This window comes from Ascaphus truei, chromosome 2 (genome assembly GCF_040206685.1).
Source record: "Ascaphus truei isolate aAscTru1 chromosome 2, aAscTru1.hap1, whole genome shotgun sequence".
In the NCBI taxonomy this organism is placed as follows: domain Eukaryota; kingdom Metazoa; phylum Chordata; class Amphibia; order Anura; family Ascaphidae; genus Ascaphus; species Ascaphus truei.
The window spans coordinates 172,339,112-172,358,377 of NC_134484.1; the positions used below are offsets into that span (position 1 = coordinate 172,339,112).

Sequence of the window (19,266 nt, forward strand, 5' to 3'; positions counted from 1 at the left end):
TCTCCTGGACTTTAATGCTATATTGCAAATATCACCCAGACATTAGTAGCACCTATCGGGGATTCATTTCCCATATCTATTGTCCAATACCATGCTCTACCTTACATCAGTTTTAGCAATATGCTACGTCTTTTTTTTAAATTTTTTTAAATAAATCAGTTCTGTACGATGAGAAAATATTGTAGCATTAAAAAAAAAAACCTCTCTATTTTTTGTACCCTTCCCTCTCCCCCATTTTTTATTTTCTTCATTCCCCCCTCTCCCTAAAATGTTTTAATAAAAATTAAGTTTAAAAAAAAAAAAAAAAAAAAACCTAAACACTGACAAGTGATTAGCTAAATTGCTGATCAATCCGTTCTCCTGTAATTGATCGCTGAAGATTCGGCTCGGGGTTCACTAAATGCATCTGGAGTCCTCTTCTGCTGCACTGACAGCCCAAGTTCTGTGAAAATTATGTGACCAGGCAGGCACTGGATTCAATTGGTTCACTGCTAGAGGTGGCAGTGCTCAAAAAGGTGATGCTGTTTCAGAAGGGGAAGGGGATGTTACTTTGTAAAGGGTTGCTATAGGAACAAAAATGTTTGTTACATTAGAATACATTAAAAATGTCTAACATTGTTTTTAATTTTTTTTTTTAAATGATACAAGTATTTTCTCATAGTACAGAACTGATTTATAAAAAATAAAAAAACCACATCTAGGATATTGTTTGAACTGCAGTTTAAGGATACTTTAGTGGATAAATTATCTCATAACACCTCATTTGGAAGAAACCATGAGTTAATGTGATGTATTTATCCTTTGTGGATACAAAGTTACTCTTAATGTTAAGTTACAGTAGGTGAATGCCACATTAAGTAGCCTAATGGAGTTTAGTACATCCAGGCCAAAGTTCTGTCAGTCTTCAAGCATCTTTTCTGTAGGGTAAACCCAGTCTCATTTTTATACTTATAACCTATGCATTGTCTTTCTATTACATATCTTCTAGAAAGTATAGCAACTATGGCTAAACAGTGAAAAACCATCTACTCTTATTTCTGATTCCAATACTCACGATGATACATATAGTATACTTATCCTAAACTAACTTTTGATTTTTATACTTTACTAGTTATCGGTACATATATAAGAATATAAGAATGATATGCCTTCCAATAAAACCTTATATTTCACATCTGCTTATGTTATGTGTGGTTGCTTTCTGCAGTCTGATACCATCAATGTAGTTTAGCCTTTTTATCTTGAATATTTTTTCATTCCTCATTTTTGCTTCTTATGTTCTGAAAACCAACTTTTTGTTGTTGTTGAATACCTTAAAAGCACATGCAGATGTTGCAAGCTGCATTTTTCCCTCTCCATATATGTTGTGATATACAGGCATACCCCGCATTAACGTACGCAATGGGACCGGAGCATGTATGTTAAGTGAAAATGTACTTAAAGTGAAGCACTACCCTTTTCCCACTTATCGATGCCTGTACTGTACTGCAATCGTCATATATGTGCGTAACTGATGTGAATAACGCATGTGTAACAGGCTCTATAGTCTCCACGCTTACGCTCAGCTTCGGTACAGGTAGGGAGCCGGTATTGCTGTTTAGGACGTGCTGACAGGCGCATGCGTGAGCTGCCGTTTGCCTATTGGGCGATATGTCCTTAATCGCGAGTGTACTTAAAGTGAGTGTCCTTAAACCGGGGTATGCCTGTACTGGAACGCAATATGATCTGACAACATTGCCAATGCGTCCTATGGAAAGTCTCTGATAATCAGAGTTGTATTGGGATATGTCATCAATGCAGAACAATGTAATTCACTCTATCTATACCAAGTGCCTTTTCACAGTCACCATATCACAAACATTTACATAACTAACAATACCTTTGGACAAGAAGTAATCATTTAGTTAAGGTGCCATCCTCTTGGGTTGGGATCGAGAATGAGGTCAATACCAGTCAGGGATTGAAGCAGAATTTTGCATTGCTCGTGTTCTTTTTTAAGTCTTTCTTTCCCTTACTTGAACATGTGGGTCCTTATGAAGGCTTTAAGTCCCACAATGAATTGGCACCAAACAGTATAGACCCTGCAATAATTACCAATATCACTCACCATGCATGTGTCTAAATCCTCTAGACGTTCCATCTCAGTCAGATCCTCAATAGTGATCGTGGATCGCTTAGCTGGCTTTTCTCCAACTGCTTCAATCTCTGTGGATTCTTGATGTGGAAGTGGCTTTCCACGCCTGGTCAAATGATCAGCCTAGATATAAGTAGAAGCACTAATAATTAAGTACTGTACATTGATACAGTAACGGAAGGTAATTTGCAGACTACTTGCCGATCACATGACCTGAAAAATAAACTGACAGATAGTTTTCATAAAAACAGTAACTTGAATGAAAAACACACAATGAATTATTAACACCAGATAACTAAGCATTTCTTTTTCAACACACACATTTCTTCACACAATCACACACGCTTTCTCTCTCGAATCTATCTGTAATTTTTACCCTACCCTATTGCTGACGGAGCTGTTGGACTAATGTAGCGGGTACTGCCTTGGTCCCACTCACATGCCTTGTATGCTTTAGACCAAGTCCCTTCTAAGGGATCATCTAATTATTTACTAACCCTAAACAGGACAACTCGCTGTTGTATTTTTATGTTTGTTCTGTCCCTTTGTTCACAACGTGCTGTGGAATATGTGGATGTCTTACAAAATGTGAATAAAAAATAATTATGAAACCGTGACACACATGCGCAGACTCTCTGAGCTCAAACACTATAGCGATAATGTTATGGGCTGTGCTCAGGGGATGAGTCACTTCCCTCAACTCACAAAGAAAAATCAGAAGCTTTATCTTTTTCACATGATGACGTCAAATAAACATTGAAAAAGACAAAACTGAAGCAGATTTTATTTTAGGAGCCACTGTCCCAGAGGGTGGTCCTTTGACATCAGTCGACTAAGTGTATGCAAAGTATAACACTACCTTACCAAAGTTGTTTCCCCTCTATATATTCAGTTACATATATTGTTTGAACCAGTGTTCTGTCCTAGATACAGTAGATGCCATTTAAAATTAACATATACAGTGTGTGTGTGTGTATATATATATTTATATATATATACACACATATATATATACACACACACACACACACACACACACACACACACAAATTCAATAGAGTAAGTATCCCTTGAAGATTAAACACAGGACTTAAGGTCTCCAGCCATGTCACGTTTATATATATATATATATATATATATATATATATATATATATATATATATATAAACGTGATACTTACTCTATTGAATTTGTTTGTAAAGCAGAGCTCACAAATACCAATGAATGTCTGTTCTGAGACAGAAGCACCAGCGGAGTTCAAAGCCTCAGCATGTGCTGCTCCCACAGGGTCTGCTGTCTGAGAGCATCGGAGCCCATATAGGAGTTCCATCATAGAAATTATAATAGTGTCAGAGCAGCTTGTCCCAAAGGTGCCCTCATCCTTGCCTGAACATATACTTAACCTACAGTATAAAAAATTAAATAAATAAAAAAAAACTCTCAGTAGAGTTGGCGCCTATTCTGAACGGAAGGTCTGCATGACCACAACACAGGCATGAGGGACTTGTATAGTGTTTCCATTAAAATGCTAAAAACCCGCAAAACCTCAATCACAAAAAGGCATAAATACCCAATAAAACTCAGACATGGCCAAAAAGATTTAGAAAAATATGAAAAGGGTTATAAATCACCATGATTTATTATGAATACCTTCATTAAGTTTACTAATATTCAGTTTCTTTCAAGCCATTTTTAATTTATTCAACTTTACTTTTTTTTTTCAGACCAGCTCAATTTCTTCAATCAATCAGCATGTCAGGTGAATAGCTGGTACCTTTTTACTTCTGGGTGTTTTTTCCAGAAGACTGCTCCCTAAAGTTAACAGTGGCTGTGAGACCTCTGCCTACTTATCTGAATCACTTGGGTGCAAAATTGATCTGCACAGAAATGTTGGAGTTTACAACCTTATAGAGCATTGTGGGACAAGAGAATCCTATATGCTCCAATGCTACAGAATTAAGAAGCTTAGATGAGAAAAAAAAAAGACTAATATCGTACAGCAGGGATTTTTTTCTGGTTTTGTTTTAAATCAACAAAATACCTGCAAGTACTGCTGATACTAGAGCTTCAAGTGTTATCAGAATAACACCGCAGCGATATAGCTCGTAAAAATATAGCAACATATAACACATCCACTTGTATGTGTCCATTTTCTGAACACTCACCAGTTTATGATGACTGGTTGAGAGTGCATCTAAGATTTCATCAACGATTCGGTCAGAAAGGAAAGAAGCCACCGTCAGTTTCACCTCGCTTATAAAAAAAAGAAAAGAAACACATTTCAGTTTTCATTTTAGATGATATAATAATAGCTTGTGTTCAATCATTTTAATATTTACTCAACATTGCAATACTGGATACGACGCTTTAAAAAGTAGGATACAGATTTGCTAACTTCACCATTTAATGTGGGACAGTGACATTACAGTGTAGTCACTATAATCACTCCGCTCTCCACTCCTTTGCCCCCCCTTACGTCTCAGCTTTAATCTCTCCCCATACCCCTACTTGCCCTTGACGCTCTATCCAGACTGGATTTCCATATACCCCCTGGGTCACTACAGCTATGTCCTGTCTACAACCTCACTCACATACTGTACGCTACCTCTGGAACTCGCTCCCTCCCAATGTCCACGAAGCACCATCTCTCTCTAACTTCAAAACCAACTGAAAACTCACCTGTTCAACAAAGCATTTAATTAGTCCTGGGAGACCGCTACTCACTAACTACAGTATGTTCATATTATCAAATCGAATCAATGCACGCTTTCCCCTCCCTTATCTTTATTAGCCAGGGATATGGGATATGGATTAAAGCGGCAATCCATTTCTCTTTCTTTTTTTACCCTGAATTGAAGAAGGGGGTTTCCTGGAGCTGAACTCATTCATTTCAGCCCCGGGGGCTCCCTTGATTCTGGAGATACATACCTCCGTAGGGGGTGCCGGTGCTTCACTGCTACCAGGGTTCATGTTATGGCTGCGTTTCAAAGCTCCCACGCCCTGCGGACCAAGAGGAAGCAGCGATGTCATCAGGTTCGGCTTCCAATTGGCCCGCATTACGGGGGAGCTTTAAACTTTACAGCTCTGGTGGCCGAGCAGAGTGGCTACCGACACCCCCTATGGATGTAAGTATCTCCGGAAGCAGGGGGTTCCCGGAGCTGAAATGAATGGGGTTAAGATCAAGAGACCCCCCCCTGCTTCAACCCTGGGTTAAAAAAAAAAAGTTTTTTTTTGTTTTTTTTAAAAAGGTGCTTGGATTGCTCTTTTAACAAATGTTCCCCATTTTGAGGCCCCAAAGAAAAACAAATAATGTTCAATTTCCCAAGAAACCAAGAGTAGACAATTCCTTTAAAGCATGGTTACATTTGATTAAAGAAGACAATTCGATTTTGAAATTCTTTACACAATGTTGTTTCTAGGTCAGCTATCAGGGATTGCACAATAAAGCAGCAAAGGGATTAGAAACTCCATGTCAGCATATTAAAGCATCATACTCAGTAGATAAAAAAAACCCACACATTTTATCATATTTATTCCGATGTGACACTTTAAGCAGCATGAAATATTCATAACCATTATTCGCTCAGCTACTGAAAAAAAACAAAAAAAGAAAAGAAGTCTTGTTTGAGAAAAAGAAATAACGCTTTTTATACACACTGGATATTTATATTTAAAAATGAATGGTTGATCAATAAAACAGCAGTTGCACAATACATGGATCTTAAGCTATTTTTCTTAATCAAAAGACTCCTGATAAAATAGGGTGCATATTGATTTCAAAATAAACTCCATCTGCACGGCATGGATTACAATCAATGGCAACACGCATGCACGTTGAGTATGGCTCACTAAATAAGTAATGAACGTGAACAAAAAATAACGCTTCTTATATGGATACTGTCAGTGAATGCAGTAAGTAACTGGCTTGCAATCAATTATGACATTTTTTATTCATGACAGAAAACAGATCAATTCAATGACATCAACATTTTACGCTTTATCCACATTTTGTTAGACAAGGGTTACAACCGTCTATGCAAGTTAAAGTTAGTCACTTTAGTCACCTCAACCAGAGTTCCAATCAAGTGAGAGCACTGATAGTAACATCTCCGACAGGGTATCAACACAATAGTTGTGCCATATTTTGCCATGTGCTTTAGCGGCTTTGAAAGTGAACACCGCAAAAGTGAAAACTCAAAAAGGAACACAAATATGAAATAATATACTCAGTACCCATATTATTATAAAATGCAATTGAAAGAAACATCAATGAATGTATGATAGCTACTTTACAGTAAATACAGCCGTGGTACAAATAATTTCAGTATAGTAAAGACCACAAAGTGTTTTGTTTTTTTTATAGCACACCAAAATTAAATGCTCTAGCACCGAGGTGGGCAACCCTGTCGCCATTCGTGTGGCGAATTGGCAGCAAAGTGTGGCAATTTGAAGATTCTAGCGCAGGCGGCCCGCCTGGACTCCCTGTGCGGCTCGCGATGATGGCAGCCCCCCCGCTCCTGAGGATGATAGGGAAGGAGCGCCAGTATTGTGACATGCTCCCCCCACACCACCACTTCTCCTCCTCCAGAGCCTGCTCAGCCGACACAGGGAAGATGGTAGGGAAGGAGCGAGGCACCCCCCCCCCCCACGTGTGACGCGCTCTAGCAGTGTGACCCGGAACATCCTTACCTTGCGCTTCATGCCCTGATATCGGTAGCTGCCTGCAGAGAAGTGTGTGTGTCTACAGTCCTCCTGGGGCCTGCTTCCACCGCCGTGATCAGGTAGGTATGGGGGGTGGGGAGGGTGGAGGTGTTTATGATGATTTGGGGGACTGCTGAAAGGGACTGGGGGAGATGGTGATGAAGGGTGCTGGGGGAGATAGTGATAAAGGGTGCTGGGGAAGATGGTGATGAAGGGTGCTGGGGGAGATGGTGATGAGGGGTGCTGGGGGAGATGGTGATGAAGGGTGCTTCTGACGCAGTTGTAACTGAGTAGTCAAAGTGTTCATGTTTTGAATAAACTTGTTCAAACAGTGTGTGTTTAAATTTTCACATGCGCAACAAAATACCTCAATTTTTACATAGTGTGGCTATTTTCACTTCTAATTCGCCACACCTGTCGCTACACTGAAAAATAGGTTGCCCACCCCTGCTCTAGCACATATAACTGAGCAGCTGATCACATTTTTGTACACCTCAGTAAAATGATTGTATGTGCCCATACACTCCAAAAATATGTATCACTTTTTTTTTTGAAGAACAGAGGCCAACGATCTCCACTGGTCACCTGTGTAGTCTGAATACCTTCTAAAACCCTATAAAATATAGCGATGTCCCTTCCATGAGGACAGAAAAATAGAAAAAAGCTCCAATGAAGGTGCTTGCATGCATGTTGGATGCTTCTTTAAGTCATTAAAATGAACTTTTTTGCTACTCATTGAATTCTCACCACATTTTGACCATATTTTTTTGGTCATAGCACCCACACTTGATACTTAGCATTGCTTTAGACATCTGGTAGGGGCATCCCAAGTGGTTCTTTTTTTTATGTAGCCTTCCGTGAGGACCACATATCCAACTGGCAATTACTTTGGCTACAAGGAAGGTTTCTTTGGTGGCTCAAGAAAAATCTAGTACATTATTATTATTGTTTATTTGTAAAGTGGCCACATATTCCGCAGCGCGGTACAATCGGGGTCCATGTAAATACCAGATATTAGCAGCAGCAGTAGGGAGAAAGATGCAGCTGTCTGGATTTTTGAAACAGTGTATAGTGTACCTCCTGTGGCTGTAATAACTAATCATCTGTGAAATCTCTGAATACTGGGAATGGAATAAGCACAACGTTTATAGGGGGCTATTAATTAATGTGCTAATAATTGCCGATTGTGCAATACCGCACACAAAAAACTACCATCGACATGAATGTTTTTTCCGTGCAGTAGTGCCCGATCACGACTGTTGCATTTGAATGTATAACCTCCATTCAGAGCACAGATAAACATGATAGAATAAGCACTGACCATGCTTCCTGTATATTTTCAGATTTTTGTGGGTCTCTACACTGGTTTGCAAAATATAGCTCAAAGCATCAGATCAGCTGACATTTGTGCAAAAGTAGGGAGAGACAAAGTCTTTTATACAGTAGCACAAACAATAAGCGTTTTTGGCAACAATTATGCAAAACATGCTCCCTTTTTGCATGGGACAAATATTGTTTTGCATAAATGTAAATCCTTTTTGCACAGCAGCAAAAAAAATTATACAGAAATAAGACAAATGTATACATTTGCAATATTCCCCATCTCTGCAACCTTACACCCTGACAAATGAAATGCATGAATCCTTATAGTACATGACAAATTCTGTGTGTATTTCTAAATCAAATTATGTGATGGCCAAATGCAAACTAAAGGAAAACGCCTTGAACTCACGATAAATCCAGACAAGCCTCCTTTTGACCCCTGATGAAACATATCTTGAAATGTGGCAAGGAGACTAAACAGACGTTGCAAAGCAATTTTAGATGAGGAGAGAAAAATCACATTATACTTAAATGAAATAAAAAATGAAAAATGTACTTTACTGCTTCTTTTATTCAGAGGCAGCAAAGAACAGTATTCTACCACAAAGGTGGAGCAGATTTTATTGCAGTTGCTATTGTACGATAATGCATTACTGCCAGCGTGAGGTTTAACGCATTATCATATGATTTGCAATGCAAACAAATGGAGCAGTGACCGTGTGAGAACATGTGCAATAATGTTGTACATCTGTATGTTTGATGTGAATGGATAGATCTACTTGAATAAATGCTAATGACATTTGCCCTGTGCCTTGTTTCTCCGTGTAGCGGAGTGTGCTGGATGCCCAAGCGATGAAGCTGCTCATGAAGTCTGCACAATTCAGGACATTTCCCAGAGGCCACACTACATTTAGTGCAAATTGCATCACGGTTATGCTGACAGACGTGGAAATGTGATCTAGGTAAGCACTTAAGATACTTTTTTGGAGTGACTCGTGCATTTCTATCACAGACTACTCTGTAGTGTTTTATTCTTTGAAGTTAGATTTTTTCATTAGAAGATCTTTTAAAAAATTTTTTTATACAAAGCCAACAAATGTCAGTCATTTGTATCCTTTGTAACCAAAAAAAAGAGGAGACAGAAAAGCAGAATGAGAGCACAGTAGCTTGCCCTAAATAATTCAATAATAAAACTATCCATTAAGTCTATAAAAAATTACACTTTTAAGATAATTCACGATACGGTTCTTTGATCACAACAGCTGTGCAACTCCCCTCCCATTACAAGGTGTTACCTTATTTTATTTAGAATATCTACTCCAGATTGCTCCATCAAGACATTCTTAACAAAATTGCGGGGAATGGAGATCTTCTCAGTGCCGGCCTGGATCAGGTCCTGACGAATGTGAGCTTTTTTCATCACATTTGGACAGAGATCTTCAGCCGCATCAACCATAGATTCAAGCAGATCCTTTAGATCACAAAACAGTGAAAAAACACATTGTGATATACAGTATGAATGCCCAAATGAGTGCATACTAAAGCATGCTACAGACATCTGCATAGAAGTGGGAACTGTGCAAGCTGGCAGGAAACAATATGATTGCAAAAATCACACACATACTAAAAGGCTGGGTAGCAATGCTCCATTAATAAACCAACACATGCTATTAATGTTTCAGGGATAATACTGTCAAGCCAGCAGCAATATCCTATAATCCCACTGATTAACCATTATACTTTCTGAATACTTTTATCAACACACAGGCATGTTTGTGAACAGCGGAAATCCGATTTCCCTGTGCCCATCTTGTGCGATGAAAGCAGACTTGCCATCATTTCTATTTATTGAATCATGTAGAAACCACAATTAACAATGTGGCTGTGTTCATGCTTATAAACCTCTAAAGTAACGCTGGCATCTCAGCAGTGAGATGGAAACACTAACGTGGAGTTACACTGAGCTCTGATACAGGCGATTGCACAGTGATAGCCACGTTACCTGCCATCGAAGTCAATGTCAGATAATGAAGGATCGATGTGCAGTAACCCAGATTGGAGCTTGATGAATCTTGGTGTACGGCTTATATTGGGTGGTTTCATTTTGCTCTGACAAAAAGCAAGCACAGGTTTTGCTTTTGACATCTGACAAAGCGTGGGCCTATTCTCCAGACTAACGCTGAATCTGGAAGAGATTACGAGCTGTGATGATAATGAAGGGTAGATGGAGAAGACACAGGGGAATATATACCAAGCGATGCTCCTCCACCATTGGAAGACCCCTTACAGTCCATTCACCTGATGCCAGAATATATCTTATGGAATTTACAATGAGTAAATATTGTCCAACGTCTGGGAGACATGCAGAAACTCAAGGGGTGCTGAAGATTAATAATAAAGGTTACATTTCTTAACACATTGATTTCTGCTTAATTATCGATGTCCGCTACCTATTACTAAATGTGCTTACGTTCAGTAGAGTTATTAGGAGAACCGTCTTACTTTATTCTAGCCAAAAGAGCTTACGCTTATAAACCAAGCGTGTAATGTAAAGTCTGCACTGATATTTTCTCAGAAGGGTAGGAAACAAAGTCAAAACATTGCGTTGCTGGAGATATGAAGAGGCAGGGAAAAAAAAGTGTACTGTACGTTTCTGAATCTTTGATACGGTCTACACGGCGACTACTGACAGGATAAGGAATAAGGACAAGTCACCAGAATATTAAAAATAGAATAGACATAAAAAACAAGTACAGAGTGGGACGAAAAGCATTTACATAATGTGCCCAGCAGCATTTTGTTAATGGGATACTATATAGAAGTTCACGTAATATTTTTGAATGCAACAGTTTATCAAGAGTAAGCCCGTTATTGACACTGAATGCTGCGTTCATACAAGGCAATACACTTCTCAATATACTGCTATTTGACATCGCCATTACACAGATGTACAAAATTCTCTACTGATAGAGACCAAAGCCTTGGCCACTAACTTTTTGGGGTGACTGCAATGTAAAGCACGAGCAGTCTGTATTTACTAGAAATCGTGGTATCCTGTTCTACTGGTGATCTTCTTTTTGCTTCCGATACTGGTTTTGTGACTCTAGGCGCCTTGTAACGCAACACTACAGTAATGCAGAAAGACCATCATACACAATTGCAGAAGAGGATTTCAGAAATACATCTTGAAAGCTATTACCCAGTTGTACTGGAAACTTTAATTATATGGCACTAAAAAAAAATCATTAATTATGACATAAAAATATAACTATGGAAAAATAAGCAACCACACGTATTGTGTAGATGTATAACTAGGACTTAAATAGAAATGGATAAAGATTTCTAGGGAAAAATAGAGGATGAGTGAATAATTAATCTCTAATTCTGTCAGAATATAATCCATAAATGCTCCTTTAAAATATGTGCTTCATTTACACTGTATAAAACTGCTGCAGTAGAGTTGACACAATATCCCCCAACAAATGCAAAGCAGCATCTAGTTAGCAGTCATCTCGTGTCTCTTGTAAGCGAACGGAGACAGCATCCGGATTTACTATCACTGAAATGGCTACGAGTCTGGACCAAAAGAAGGAAAAGACTGCGATTATTTTAAACCATCCAAATAATTGAAAATCACACATTTTCTTTGATATGAGGGCAGAGTATTTACATTGCTTTGAAGCAGTAGGCAGCTTCTGTCCAAGAATTCCACCGAGTGCTCCTAAGGTGAGGTAATATATGATCTGAATCTACAGTTTCGCGCAGCAGTCATGCAATTAACAGACTAGGGAGAAGGCAGTGTCATATTACAGGTACCCCATGTCCTTACTGAAATTAAATTCATTTTTATTAATCACTCTAGCACAACAGGGATATTTCCTACTCAGCTGTTAACTTCTAGAACTCTTGCCAGTTCTATAATCCTGCATTTACAATACATATTACAGATACCAATAAACCTGCTGTTTAGAATATATATATATATCTTACTATATATTTCTGAAAGCATTGTATGTTTCTCTGTCTGTACTGTGTTCCCTGTCCCTAGCGGCAATCTCATTGGTCCCTTGGCCCGCCCGCCCCCGCACACCTCTCATTGGCCTCACACACTCACCACCCGCCCCCGCACACACTCACACCACTGCTTCAGGCCCCCTTGGGCCGCCCCCGCACACCTCTCATTGGCCTCACACACTCACACCACTGCTTCAGGCCCCCTTGCAGCTCACCTTCCCCCCTCCCGGTGGCCGTCACTCTCCCCCGTCACCCGGACCGCAGCTCATCTTCCCCCCTCCCGGTGGCCATCACTAGAGGCCCCGCACCTTCCCCCCTCCCGGTGGCCGTCACTCCCGACACACACACACACACCGCCCGCCCAGGTAGGTCACACCACTGCGCGTCCCGCCTCAACTGATGGCCCCAGTAACTCACCCATTTCAGCCTCGCGCCACAGGCACACACAGGCCAGGCCCCAGGCCCACACATGCATGCGCTTCCTGCCGTCGCCGCCTGCACGCGCCTCAGTCCGACACATCGGGGGACCAAGCGATCGCAGGGGGGGGGGGGAGCGCGTCACGGGGAACGGGGGAGCACGTCACGGGGAACGGGGGAGCACGTCACGGGGAACGGGGGAGCGCGTCACGGTGAAGCGCGTCACGGGGAACGCGTCACGGGGAAGCGCGTCACAGGGACCGCGTCACGGGGAACGGGGGAGCGCGTCAGGGGGAGCGCGTCAGGGGGACCGCATCACGGGGAATGGGGGAGCGCGTCACGGGGAACCGCGTCACGGGGAACCGCGTCACGGGGAACGGGGGAGCGCGTCACGGGGAGCGCGTCACGGGGAACGGGGGGAAAGCGCGTCTCAGGGAACGGGGAAATGCGTCACAGGGGAGCGAGCCCCGAGCCATCGGGGAACCAAGAAGGGGGAGCGGCCAGCCGCCGAGACAGCGAAGGAACGGACGCCCGGACGTGGTGGGAGTGGGCATGCAGATACATAAATTATGACAATACATATGCCCCCTGCTCTCCCCCCCCCCACCCCTTCCCACTCCCCTTCCCCCCCCCACTCCCCCCCATCCGCTCCCCTTTCCCCCCCCCCCCTCCGCTCCCCTTGCCCCTCCGCTCCCCTTTCCCCCCCCTCCGCTCCCCTCTCCCCCCCCCTCCGCTCCCCTTTCCCCCCCCCTCCGCTCCCCTTCCCCCCCCTCCGCTCCCCTTGCCCCCCCCTCCGCTCCCCTTGCCCCTCCGCTCCCCTTGCCCCCCCCTCCGCTCCCCTTGCCCCTCCGCTCCCCTTGCCCCCCCCTCCGCTCCCCTTGCCCCTCCGCTCCCCTTGCCCCTCCGCTCCCCTTGCCCCCCCCCCCTCCGCTCCCCTTGCCCCCCCCCCCCTCCGCTCCCCTTTCCCCCCCCCCTCCGCTCCCCTTTCCCCCCCCCCCTCCGCTCCCCTTTCCCCCCCCCCTCCGCTCCCCTTTCCCCCCCCCCTCCGCTCCCCTTTCCCCCCCCCCTCCGCTCCCCTTTCCCCCCCCCCTCCGCTCCCCTTTCCCCCCCCCCCTCCGCTCCCCTTTCCCCCCCCCCCTCCGCTCCCCTTTCCCCCCCCCCCCTCCGCTCCCCTTTCCCCCCCCCCTCCGCTCCCCTTTCCCCCCCCCTCCGCTCCCCTTTCCCCCCCCCTCCGCTCCCCTTTCCCCCCCCCTCCGCTCCCCTTTCCCCCCCCCTCCGCTCCCCCTTTCCCCCCCCTCCCCTTCCCCCCCCCTCCGCTCCCCTTTCCCCCCCCCCTCCGCTCCCCTTTCCCCCCCCTCCGCTCCCCTTTCCCCCCCCTCCGCTCCCCTTTCCCCCCCCCTCCGCTCCCCCTTTCCCCCCCCCTCCGCTCCCCCTTTCCCCCCCCTCCCCTTCCCCCCCCCTCCGCTCCCCTTTCCCCCCCCCTCCGCTCCCCTTTCCCCCCCCTCCGCTCCCCTTTCCCCCCCCCTCCGCTCCCCTTTCCCCCCCCCCTCCGCTCCCCTTTCCCCCCCCCCTCCGCTCCCCTTTCCCCCCCCCCTCCGCTCCCCTTTCCCCCCCCCCTCCGCTCCCCTTTCCCCCCCCCTCCGCTCCCCTTTCCCCCCCCCCTCCGCTCCCCTTTCCCCCCCCCCTCCGCTCCCCTTTCCCCCCCCCCTCCGCTCCCCTTTCCCCCCCCCCTCCGCTCCCCTTTCCCCCCCCCCCTCCGCTCCCCTTTCCCCCCCCCCCTCCGCTCCCCTTTCCCCCCCCCCCCTCCGCTCCCCTTTCCCCCCCCCCCTCCGCTCCCCTTCCCCCCCCCCCCTCCGCTCCCCTTTCCCCCCCCCCTCCGCTCCCCTTTCCCCCCCCCCCTCCGCTCCCCTTTCCCCCCCCCCCCCGCTCCCCTTTCCCCCCCCTCCGCTCCCCTTTCCCCCCCCTCCGCTCCCCTTTCCCCCCCCCTCCGCTCCCCTTTCCCCCCCCCCCTCCGCTCCCCTTTCTCCCCCCCCTCCGCTCCCCTTTCCCCCCCCCTCCGCTCCCCTTTCCCCCCCCTCCGCTCCCCTTTCCCCCCCCCTCCGCTCCCCCTTTCCCCCCCCTCCCCTTCCCCCCCCCTCCGCTCCCCTTTCCCCCCCCCCTCCGCTCCCCTTTCCCCCCCCTCCGCTCCCCTTTCCCCCCCCCTCCGCTCCCCTTTCCCCCCCCCCCCCTCCGCTCCCCTTTCCCCCCCCCCCCTCCGCTCCCCTTTCCCCCCCCCTCCGCTCCCCTTTCCCCCCCCCCTCCGCTCCCCTTTCCCCCCCCCCTCCGCTCCCCTTTCCCCCCCCCCTCCGCTCCCCTTTCCCCCCCCCCCTCCGCTCCCCTTTCCCCCCCCCCCTCCGCTCCCCTTTCCCCCCCCCCCTCCGCTCCCCTTTCCCCCCCCCCCTCCGCTCCCCTTTCCCCCCCCCCCCTCCGCTCCCCTTTCCCCCCCCCCCCTCCGCTCCCCTTTCCCCCCCCCCCTCCGCTCCCCTTTCCCCCCCCCCTCCGCTCCCCTTTCCCCCCCCCCTCCGCTCCCCTTTCCCCCCCCCTCCGCTCCCCTTTCCCCCCCCTCCGCTCCCCTTTCCCCCCCCCTCCGCTCCCCTTTCCCCCCCCCTCCGCTCCCCTTTCCCCCCCCCTCCGCTCCCCTTTCCCCCCCCCTCCGCTCCCCTTTCCCCCCCCCTCCGCTCCCCTTTCCCCCCCCCTCCGCTCCCCTTTCCCCCCCCCTCCGCTCCCCTTTCCCCCCCCCTCCGCTCCCCTTTCCCCCCCCCTCCGCTCCCCTTTCCCCCCCCTCCGCTCCCCTTTCCCCCCCCTCCGCTCCCCTTTCCCCCCCCTCCGCTCCCCTTTCCCCCCCCTCCGCTCCCCTTTCCCCCCCCTCCGCTCCCCTTTCCCCCCCCTCCGCTCCCCTTTCCCCCCCCTCCGCTCCCCTTTCCCCCCCCCCTCCGCTCTCACATTATCATTATAGCTGTAAAAAGTTCTTAGCACCACACATTATACTTCTGTGTTGACACAAAGGCATGAAACAGTGACTCAAGGTTCATGCACGACAGGAGTGGACACAAACTCCAAAGCAGCCTCAGTCATAACGGAGGTCACTTGGGCTCGCAGGTTGGGACTCTGGTCAAACAGTATGCCGAGGTTACGAACGTAAGACATGGACAGTGGCTGTACACTATCGATTAGGGGCAGCATGCAAACCCCCTCTCCGACACTAAGGCTTATTGCAAAGCCTATAATCATTAGTTCCGTCGTCTCAGGATTGAGCTTCAGCCAATTCATCCCCATTCATGTCGCCACCTCGTTTAAGCAAGCAGTCAATGTAACAGCCCTCCATGTGCAGCCCTGGAAAGAAACATAGATTTGAGTGTCATCAGCATAGTGGTGGCACTTCAGACAATGCTTCCGGATGAGATCACCCAGCAGTCTTACATACACATTGAACAGGAGCAGCGGCAGCACCGACCCTTGAAGGAGGACACCAAAAAGAATAGGACCCACAGGTGAAACATGGGACCACATAGCCACCTGCTGGGTCTGGACCTGCAGGAATGAAGCAACTCATTGTAACACATTACCACCAATACAGCCAAGTCTCTCAGGTGGTGCATCAGCACCCCATGATCAATTGGGTCAATGGCCACTGAGTAGTCCAACAAGAGGGCAAAAATAAAGACCTCGTCTATTGCGATCAATAAATCCTATGCCACACATACCAGGGTTGGTTCTATGACCGTCTCTAAAGCCAGGCTGCGTGGGATAGAAGAAGCCAGCCTATCCAAACAATCTTAGAGCTGGATGAAAACTACCCTCTCCAACACTTTCCCTACAACAGGAAGGTTGGAGATTGGACAATAGTTGGCGAGAACATCAACATCTAGACCCACTTTCTTCAAACGGGACCAACAGTGCCTTTTTTAAGACCATCGGCATCTTCACCGCTGAGGGGGATCTATTGATGATCTCCACCAACCACGGAGCCACTGTATCAATGGTTTCTTCCAGGAGTCTTGATGGACAGGGATCCAAGTTATAAGTAGTTAATCTCAGCTATGATTGACAGGAAATCCAAAATTAAGATTATTCTGAACACTTCCAAGAACAGCATTTCCTGCAGGACGATGCGGATCACGGGATCCATGGGGGGGACGAATAGCGGCATGGATGCAGGCGAGCTCATCGTTAAAGAATCAATGAAATTCACCACATCGCTCCTCAACTTGACAAACCACGATGGAGGAGCAGTCTGGATAAACCAGGCTGCTCACCATCCGGAACAGATCTGTTTGACAATTCTGCGCAGAGTCAATCCTCGGGGTGACATAGTCTTTCTTCAGCCTGAAAACCACACACATACCCCCCGTTGACATACCTTCAATGCTGTCTGACGGGATCTCAATAACCAACACTCTTTCCTTCTGAGAGCCTGCCGCAGGTCACAGAGGTGGCAAGAATAGCATGGTGCACTTATGGATCTGCAAACAGGCATTCTCCGAAGAAGGGCCACTTTGTACGTGGCTACACAGAGATCCAAGTTTCACTTCTCAACACAGACGTTGTCATCCGGAGAAAATGAGGACAAGTGGGCCCCAAGGGCAGCCCTAAACCTAATGGGCTCAAGCTGCCTCCTAAGCCGTACCCAAGCTGCCTCGGACCCAGCATTTCAAGGGGTGGTGGGGCGCCTTTAATCAGAGCCTGGATCTCCCTATGATCTGTCCATAAGGGGGGAGGAAAACTTCACCTCCCCAACCGATACCTCCTGCGTTAAGATCAAGTCGCGTATATGACCGTGTTTGTGTCATCCCTGATGAAGATGCATGTTGGCACCGAAACATTGGACGCAACCGTGACTTTTTATAGTCTTTAAATTACCTTTTTTGCTATCTTGATGTTTACCTATTTTTTGGTGCGCTTGACTCCCTTTAGCTCGTGCTCGTGTCGGGCCATGTATAAATTGACTGGATCCCAGTAGCCAAATGATCCATAGCCTCAGCATTGTCTGGGTCATCAACCCACATGCTGTGGTCCCCCAGCACAACAGAGCGAGGGAACTTCAGTAATATGGGAGTGACCTCATCCATCAACTGGGACAACCAGACATCCCGTGTCCAGGCAGTCTATACACCAGGGTGAAATACAATGCTTGATTGTCATGGTCATATGCTCAAAGAACTTGACCCTGGGCGGTAGGTGCAGATAAAATTGGATTGAAATATCATGGCTACTCCCCCCCCCCCTCCATCTTCTCCTTACCCTCCTAGGAGCATGCAACACAAAGTATTCGTCAGGGACCCAAAGGAATGTCAATCCCAGCAGTTAGCCAGGTCTCGGTGATAAAACTAGATGTGATTGACCCAAGACAATCATCTTACACACCATTGGGGCACAGTGGACGACTGACCTAGCATTTAGAAGCATGATATCCAGAGTGGGCTCCTCTAGTTTTCAGGACTCCGGTTCCCAACTGGAGCGGGATTGCTGTTAGTACCACAGGCCGCTGTGCCTTAGTTCCCAACAACCTCCGTCTGGGGTACCGACGAGGGAAATGGACAGTGTGAATCCTCTGGATGAGGACATGGGATGGAGATACCCCTCCTCCCTCAATCCAAATGTCTGCTTCCTGGCAGTGCTCATCCACGCCCTCGCCTACCTTATACCAGGGAGCAGAGGAGAGGGAGGCACGAAGCAAAGTCGGCCACTGAATACCCCAAATCACACACTGGCAACAGGACCCTTTACACACGTCCTAGGGCAACAAGACACACAGTTCTCCTCAAACAGACACAATAGATAAGAAGATGAATGAATACTCACTAGAAACACTTAAAACATGCAATAGTCCTGGATATATAGATATATATTAGGTGTTAGCTGGATACTCTAGCCTTGGCCTATCAGTCCCAAGCAAGCAACGTCTACGGGCAGCCCCGTATAGAATTTGCATAAGTCTTGTTCTGCAGTTGTTTCAGAAGGCTTTGAGTGCTTGCATGGATGGAGTGATAATGGGAGGAAAATGTGATAAGTGTGAGTGGATGAGAAGTATTGGGGAAGGATGGCGCTTAAATGGTGCAGGACTGCAAGTGTAGAACACGAGTGTAGAATAGTGAGCTCACTGAAAGCTGTCCATTAATATAAATCTGCAGATAAAGTTGCTGGAAGATCCAGGCAGACGTTCACCTCTTATCTAACTCCTTTGTAACGATCAGTCCCTTATAATGATTCCCTTTGAAATGTCCACACAAGAAATGCTGTGCTAGGCCCTAGCTGTGCTCCCCCATACTAGTTAGGCTTGGTCCCTGCTGGCTACTGCAGCGCCCGCCTTGGGGACAAGAGCCGCGCCTGAATGGGGCCGGGCCCGCTGTGAGGGGCGGCCGCCACGCTGCGTGGCGTGTTTTTCAGGCAGACATGAAAATTGAGATCAGCTCTAGCGATGGAGCACTAGGCCACGCCCCCCCCAGCGCTTCAGACAATGAGGGCGAACCTGCCGGGTGATGTCATGGTCACACCCTCATCACGCCCCACCCCGTCTGTTCCCCTGCAGCTCACTGCAGACGGCGGAACCCGGCTGCACGCACCGCCAGCCTGGCAGATGCGCGTGCGGCCGAGGCACTGGGGTTGTAGCCTTACAGATTTATACTCCTGACCAGTC

The 19,266-nt window shown here is 47.2% G+C and overlaps 1 protein-coding gene across 3 annotated transcripts in view; it reads right to left on the reverse strand.

Annotated features, from left to right (window-relative positions):
• Positions 1–19,266, reverse strand: part of CARMIL1 (capping protein regulator and myosin 1 linker 1) — a 295,265-nt gene that overhangs the window by 48,120 nt on the left and 227,879 nt on the right. For all 3 annotated transcript variants that reach the window (XM_075585565.1, XM_075585566.1, XM_075585567.1), the window contains 3 exons: positions 9,455–9,630; positions 4,301–4,388; positions 2,108–2,257 (listed from right to left, as the gene is read on the reverse strand). In XM_075585565.1, coding sequence (XP_075441680.1) covers positions 2,108–2,257; positions 4,301–4,388; positions 9,455–9,630 — 414 coding nt within the window. The remainder of the gene's footprint in view (positions 1–2,107; positions 2,258–4,300; positions 4,389–9,454; positions 9,631–19,266) is intronic.